At 43.6% G+C, this 7,614-nt stretch overlaps 1 protein-coding gene across 1 annotated transcript; it reads right to left on the reverse strand.

Annotated features, from left to right (window-relative positions):
- Positions 1–726: 726 nt before the first annotated feature.
- On the reverse strand, positions 727–7,004 carry LOC149278240 (acireductone dioxygenase). Its single transcript, XM_089502193.1, has 4 exons — positions 6,885–7,004; positions 2,077–2,196; positions 1,455–1,634; positions 727–846 (listed from the first exon to the last, which is right to left on the reverse strand). Exons 1-4 carry the CDS (start codon positions 7,002–7,004, stop codon positions 727–729), a joined length of 540 nt encoding a protein of 179 aa, XP_089358319.1.
- Positions 7,005–7,614: the final 610 nt, after the last annotated feature.

Raw genomic sequence — 7,614 nt, forward strand, 5'->3', positions numbered from 1 at the left:
AATAAGTGAGCTGGCCCCAAATAATGCATAGCTCAGTAAGTGAGATGACCAAAAAAAATCTCATAGATTGAACTATACACGGGCCAGCTTATACCTTCTCCTCCTGGAAGCTGACAATTTAGGTATAGTGGAGCCAGTGAGCAACTATCATATAGCACCATCATAGTCTGTAGCGCTGTACAACAGGTAGACACATAACAATTTGACTTACAGAAACAGGCAAGGAGGGCTCTGCTCAAACGAGCTTCCAATCTAGAGCCTACATCTGGAGAAGGCCTTGAATGTCCATCTTTCCCGTTACTTGTTTTATACTTGAAGAACATAACTGTTTTCAGATTAGGATTCTGTCTTTTTTGGGAATCCTACTCTAATCTGTCACTTTACAAAAACTCCAGTATACGTGGTTATGATAGCATATAGAACATAGAAAAAATCATCATCTCATCATCCTCCATCAAACTTTTCTATCGATTAGATGAGATGTAAACGCACTTGAATTATTTAAGTTACTGAGGCACTTGATTAGAGAAATCATAGACTTCGTCAAACGGTCTGGAACTTCCTATCACATCTCTATTGACCCGAAGCTATTGGATTGTTTGCGATATATCTCAGCCTTAGTGTTAACAAGATGCAAGTTATCTTTTAAACAATTTCCACGAGCTTAATTATTGTAGCTAAACAACTGTTATGTAATTAAAAATATATATTTTTGGAAGATAAAAATTATGCTTTTTGTTCCAAAAACTGAAGATATTTTGTTCGAGCATCAAAGTTTTCAGCAGGCCGATTGTACGGCGTCCAAATGGGCTCTCCAACAAACAGCCTCATGGCTTTCACGTAATTCTAGAAGAGAAGACAGAAGAAGGGACAGTGAACTAAACAAGGCAGCTGGCACTGTACTGGTGAACCTCATTCTACGTATATGTCACAGAACAGTTTATAACTTATAGAATCAGGTATATTTACATATATTTGTACCACATGCATGTTTGCCCAGACTTGCCATCCTAACAGAGCCTTTGGTCCCTTAACATCTCTGTTAGAATGTTTCACCCGGAAAGTACGAGGCCCTTGAGGGTTTTCGTGTGGTCTTCAACCCGCCTGAAAAGTTTAGATTGTATTTATGACATCACTGGTTTAACAGGATGTTCAGTCACAGCCAACAATATAAGTAAAAAAGAACTTTGTACTCTTCAGGGCAATATCTGATCAGTAATCCCAATACTCAAGTGGAAATAAAGCCACTCATTTTGTGTCACTCTCCTTAATGATCAAAACTCTGCCAAGTATTTACGCGAGAAAAGTTACAAACGGGATTAAGCCTGTCTCTTCCCGGACCCGGTGACGATGCACATACACGTTTTTTTCTGCATGAAGATTAGAACATAACCGGAAACGTAGCGTTCCACTTCTCAATATATCTATATTCATTTTGTATTTTCAATACTAACGTTTTCGTCCAGCGTGAATCGATGGTAGATGCCGGCTGGGAGCGTGATCATGTCCCCTTTCTGCATGAAGATCCGGATCCAGCGCTCCTCCTTGTCCCGCACATCAAAATAACCGCTTCCCTCCAGAATGTAGCGGATTTCATCATCTAAATGGAGGTGTTCCTCATAAAAGATTTTCAGCTATATGAACAAAGGTTTCATTTGATTTATTGTATGTACCAAATCGCTTTTGGTATAAATCTTGATACTGTATTTATCCTAAAGAATTATGTAAAAATGTTAAAAAAAAATGGCAGACAAAAAGGGGTAAATTTATATATATATAGTTAGTTCTGTGGGGAAACCCAAGTCTTCTGGCTTGTCTGGTGGATGTAGATGAGCTTTTAATAATGCCTCTGATGCATTCATACACATACGTACACACCTATTGCCAGGGCCAGACTCCACAGAGCCATGGCTTCCCTTTCACGCTTCAAACTGGCTTCTAAACTTATATGCCGGGCTCTTTAATTCTTTATAAGCATGTCTAGACCTGGTCATCATTTCCCATTGGAGATGCCATATTTCCCACTGTTGCACCTGCATATAAGACCTCAAGTCGCTATAAAATACAACAAAGTACCTTCTGCTCGTAATTTGGCAGCGTGTCTTTATGTATGGTTATTATATCCATCCAAGTGTAATTATTTTCTTTGCGAATCTTGGCCAGTTCCGGATCGCTCTCATAATTATCTGCATCCAACTGCAAATTAAAAAAATAAATAAAATAAATGAACATATGTATAGCTGTGAAAGCGTGGTATGTCCAAGTATCCATATATTAACATATGCTTATAGAAAAACAAAATATTACATTTTCGGATTTCTACAATTTCACAAAATATATTAAAACTAAGAGATGCGCAATAATCCATATGGTTACTTTAAATAAATAAAAAATAAAAATCGATCCACTTATGATATCACCCCACAAGAAGCAAATTAACTCTTCCAAACTGCATACATGCCGGGCTTTCTGTATGTTCCTGCCTGCAAACAGGTGAGCTAATACATTATAATCCATGTTTTCCTAGGTTTCATATAATACGTATAAAATCGTATCTGAAATCCCTGATAAAATCCCGAAGTGTATAATAGTCAACAACTGTACCAAAGATAAAATATAGGGCATACGATAACCCCACAAACATAAAGGTCTCCGCCCCATTATTTACCTCAACAGAGGAACAGTACAGGACAAGTCCATGACTGATCCCTGACGTTACCCAAAGGGCATAAAAAAAACCCACATTGAAAAGATTCCCAATCGTTCCTCAAAAATGGGACCCAATGGATCGCCGAGCTATTAACCCTGTCCTTACAACCAAAAAAAAAAATCATCCAGCCCATATTTAAAAGCCATCTATTGAATTTGGCAGCACAATGTTTACGGCTAGTGAATTCCGCATCTTTACTGGTCTTACTATAAAATACCCTTTTTGCTGCTTTAAGCGAAAATTATTTTCAAGTCTGAATGGATGACATCTCGTTCTTTGCCCAGTCCTGTTAACGAACAGGTCATCAGAGAGCGGCTGGTGTTGTGTATGTATCTGTATAATGACATCATATCCCCCTCTAAGACACCTTTCTTTATAACCGAGGTGTTCCGTTCCTCTTACAAAACCTTCCACTTTAAAAAGCTTTAGAAAATACATTTTCTGAATATATATCAGGAAAAAGACAAGGTGCTGCCATTAGAATGAAACGTTTTAATAAAAATGCAAGAATTTCCCTTTCACAGGATTCTCATTATTCCTCCCCGCGCTGTTAACATGCCGTCTCGCCCTCCGGCACAAACCGTTATTCTTAGCACAAGACGGACATTTTGTTTTGAAGGAAAGGGAAAGGAAAACACAAGAAAAGCAGAAAAACGCAGGAATGAAAAATGAGATCTTTGTCTAAAATCATATTAGATGTGGGTGTCCCCATCGGCCTTGGGACTGAGCGCACATTGTATGGGAACAGCGCTGACTGAACGGCAGCAGTAAATGATGTTGGTGCCAAAATGCCAGGTAACTCGGAACCTCGGCTAATGAGCCATCGATGGGAAACTCATTTATTATATTTAGCCTTTCACAGTCAATTACTTGCCATCCCCAAGCAAAATAAAGAAGGTCGTTTAAATTAAGTAGACTCTACAAACGAGATTTGTACTTCTCCCCCGAAAGCACAAGTCATAATTGGTCTGCTCCATCTATATTCAGCTTTATCGTAATGTAATTATATCAATCCAGCGAACAGGATATGCAGGGCCCGGGCCCCCAAGTGAACTACTAACTGCCAGAACACCTTTTCAGCTTATTGGCCGAGTAGATAATATGAATGATCAGCAGGCATTCTTGCTTGGGATCATGTTGTCCATAAATACATTTACCTTGGGTGCTAAGCCTTAGCAATGCTCCCGACACCCCCTCGCTGTAGACTGCCAGGATATGACATCATATTTCAGTACTCTGACACGCCAGAGTCTTTAAAGCAGTCTATGGAGGATGTACCGGCTCAGTTGGGGAGATCAAAGTTCCCCTTGTACCCGGCCCTTTGAGCAGCAGCGCACCAGGGTGTGATCTTCCAAGGGGGTGATCTGCGCCACAGTTTTGCTTTGGGGGTCTGCCACCCCCTGGAGCCTAGGCTAGAAGACATTTCTGGTTATATGCCAGCCAGTGCACTTAACCGATGCCCGTGTCCTCAAAGAGTTTAAGCAGAAGCATTACCATCATAGCTTCTAGAATCTCTTAATTCATTCACCTTTAATAACTCGTAGCTTTTGGTTTTTAATGGATTTGAAAACATCCAAGGAGACACTCCCGCTATCACAAGCATCTTAATGCACAATATTATTGCGTGTCCCCTAAACATCTTCATGCCGCCCCCTTGAAATAGCTCTAGGCTCTATAGCTTTGTCTATATCCCCTCTGCATGGTTTTAACCACGTAGACGATAGTAATGGTAAATAAGTGGTGGGTCACAATTGTATTGGGGGGGGGTTACCATTTTTTTTTAGGGGTAGACCCCACGCGATAATTTCCACAGCATTAATTCTCCTTCATCAGTGCAGGTAAGATTTGTGGCAAACGTCACATGCCTAATAGCGGAGTAAGCGTTGCTAAATCTCTGACGGCTGCTCGCTAATGTACCTATGAATTATGTGGGGTTCGCTTTCTTGCCCCCTGCAGCCGGAGAAGCGCTGGCTAAAAAAAATTAAATAAAAATTAAACAGTTGTTGGAAAAACAAGAATCATTTCTAAAGTCACGTTGTTACTTCGCGGTTACTTGATACCGAGCAAACATCCCCAACGTCCAGGAGAGTATGCAGACACGGGGGAAGTGGGGACATGACGTTTCATTTCACCTCCGAAGCCCTTCAAGTCCTTTCATCGTATAATATTTCTGAGGTCCTGTTGTTGGTGTCATTGCCTGTCTAATGAGCTTCTCCAACAATATAACGAATGTCCTCTAAGGTCCTGCGTTAAACGTGACGCGCCACAGACGTCAGTCGGACCAGGACAGCCGGAATCCACCTCTCTCTCTCCTCGCGGTAGAAGAAACGAGATTACGCTGCCCTCTGTACCTCTACGCGAGACTCTCTCCATCAGCAGCAGCTGCTCGAGAATCAGCTCTTTAAACCCATATCCAAGACCTACTGAAATTACCGAGAACCACAATAATCTCGCTTACTAAATGTCCATGTGCCGAGCGTACGAACTGTGAGAGCCGCTGCAGAACGCTCTCTTTAGTTATGTGAATTGTAGAACTTGCGCATTCAGATTCATACAATTTATTTTTAACTGAATATGCCAATTTTGTGCGAAGTTCCGCAAATGAGGAGGGACCGCCTCTCTCCCCTATTCCTCCAATCAGGTGAGAGGTGTGCATGGAGGCTTCACCCTTTCGCAGAAGCACTTCGGGAGGCCTGGTTAACGAAGCAGATACCGGGGAGAAGCGGATGTAGAAGAAAGACAGAAGAACAAGAGGCAAGAAAGGACACAGGGACAGACTGAGAGGGGCGTGAGACAGCGCGAGCGAGTGATTGAGCGACAGCGCATATCAAATGGGAAAAGCCTTCTAAATTTCATTGAAACCGAAAAAAGAAGGAAACAAAATGCGATGGTGACGGCAGAGCCACGGATCGCTGCATCACAACGTGGATCGCTGCATCACAACGTCCATCGCTAAATGAACCAGAACGCTGCTTCGCATCAGATGATTCTACGGGAGAACGTCGGATCATCCATCGACGAATCAAAGCACAAAGGGCCGCAGAAGACCACAACCCAAAAAAACAAGAGCGAGTTCACAGCAGAGCGGTGTGAGAACATCCAGGTCAAAATACAGACCCAAGGCCCACTAAGACCCGGCCGGAGCCAAAACACGGTCACCGATCTACAACTGCGGGAATCGTTTGCCGATAAATGGGGTGTAGGGGGGGCATTACTTTCTCATACAAGGGCTTTGGGGGCTGCATACATTTTAGAACCATCAATAGTGTGTTTCTTCACTAAACGTAATGTAAGGAAGTTTTATTTTACTGAGAGGGTGGTAGATAAATGGAATAGCCTCCCAGCAGACGTGGTAGAGGCTAATAGAGTGGGGATAGGCAGAAAACCATAAATCAAAGCCGAGACCAATGACTGATTAAGAGTCTCCACACCAGAGAGAAAGCTGGTTATCTGCCAAGATTCTGCATTTTATCGGGTTTTGGGATTACACCAATTCACTCCATTATTCTTGATTTTGGCAGCCAGCGGACGAGGATACCCCATATGGTTTCATCATGAGCAGCGCTACGGAATACGATGGCGCTACATACAAACAATCCGTGTCCCGCGGTATATGAGCAGAATTCCTCCTCCCTAAGCGGTAGATCCCGTTACAAACGCTGGAAACATGCATCAGCACGTCTTTGCCTATACATGTGCATGACACACAACACGTCACATATCGCGGAACACATCACATGTCCCAGAATGCGTCACATGTCCCAAAACACGCCACGTCACGTCACAGAGCGCACATTACAGAACACACGTCACTAAACAAGTCGCAGAACACGTGTGTTATCGTTATCAGTATGTTAATGTTTGGATCATGTGTAGAGCACCGTTGTTTTCTGTTATGAATAATACTGTAGTCCTCGTGTTACTGACACTCGGCACTGTGTAATCAGTATTTCCCGTCACAGCCGCCCCGAGTCTCCAGTCACAGATAAGCTGCTATTTCGTGGAGATTGGAACTAATTTTACATTAAGCAGCCGCTCTGTTACATTCACTACACGCGTGTACCTGTGCTGCAGGTGTACATGCGTGTCGCTGTCAGTGTGCATGCATTCTCCGAGGCTCAGGCACTAGAGCACACAGAGGGTGCCCCGGAGCCCTGCCAGTCCGGTCACTCACTTTGTATGAGTGCACTCCGAGCTCACTCAGCTGCTGCACTGTGACGGGCTGATCAGGATCCAGCCGGTGAGGCAGCCTCTGGTCCTCCGCGGAGTCGTCCATATACCAGGCCTGCACCATGTCCGCGGATACCGGGCTCTTTAGTGTACAACACAGGGGGTTGGCGCGGACACAGCTGCCTAGTGCGGCGCAGAACAGCAGGACACGCCTACCAAACGTCATCCATAAATACCGCAGAGCTCTATACACTGAGCGGCTCTCACATGTGTCGCTATAATGGACGAAACGCGGCCATTTTCTGGGCTAGACTCTACTACCAGGAGGATAGACGTTAAAGCCAGCAGCGCCGTACACGCAGTTATTTCTTGCACTTAAAGATTCTTTCTGATTTTTTTTTACTTTTTGGTTATTTATTCTCAAAATTTTTGTCACAAAAACTGCACAACCTGAAAAGCGGCACTAAAGTCTCTGAACGAAACCCAAGTATAACGATCTGTCACTCCTGCAGTGTACAGTCACCAGCTGTATACCTGCAGCCATGCGCTGCATCACTAAAAATGTACACCATGTGACCATACCTGGGAACTCCCCGGGTTTGACCCAGAGATCGCCAGGTGAAGCACAGCTTCTCCGGGTCAATACCCAAATCCTCCGGGTCGCGGGAGCGGGGTCTTGACACGCCCAGCTCCCCGCCCATTTCCCCTTTAAATGGGGGTGTTTCCCGCTGACG

Source organism: Sceloporus occidentalis, unplaced genomic scaffold (genome assembly GCF_023333645.1).
Source record: "Sceloporus occidentalis isolate IW3139 unplaced genomic scaffold, rSceOcc1.0.p SCAF_197, whole genome shotgun sequence".
Classification (NCBI taxonomy): Eukaryota; Metazoa; Chordata; class Lepidosauria; order Squamata; family Phrynosomatidae; genus Sceloporus; species Sceloporus occidentalis.

Coding starts and splice junctions, on each gene's coding strand:
- LOC149278240 (XM_089502193.1), bottom strand. CDS start 7,004: ATGGTGCAGGCCTGGTATATGGACGACTCCGCGGAGGACCAGAGGCTG. Junction 2,197..6,884: donor TCGGAGTGCACTCATACAAA/GTGAGTGACCGG, acceptor TTTAATTTGCAG/TTGGATGCAGATAATTATGA. Junction 847..1,454: donor GATTCACGCTGGACGAAAAC/GTTAGTATTGAA, acceptor CTTCTCTTCTAG/AATTACGTGAAAGCCATGAG.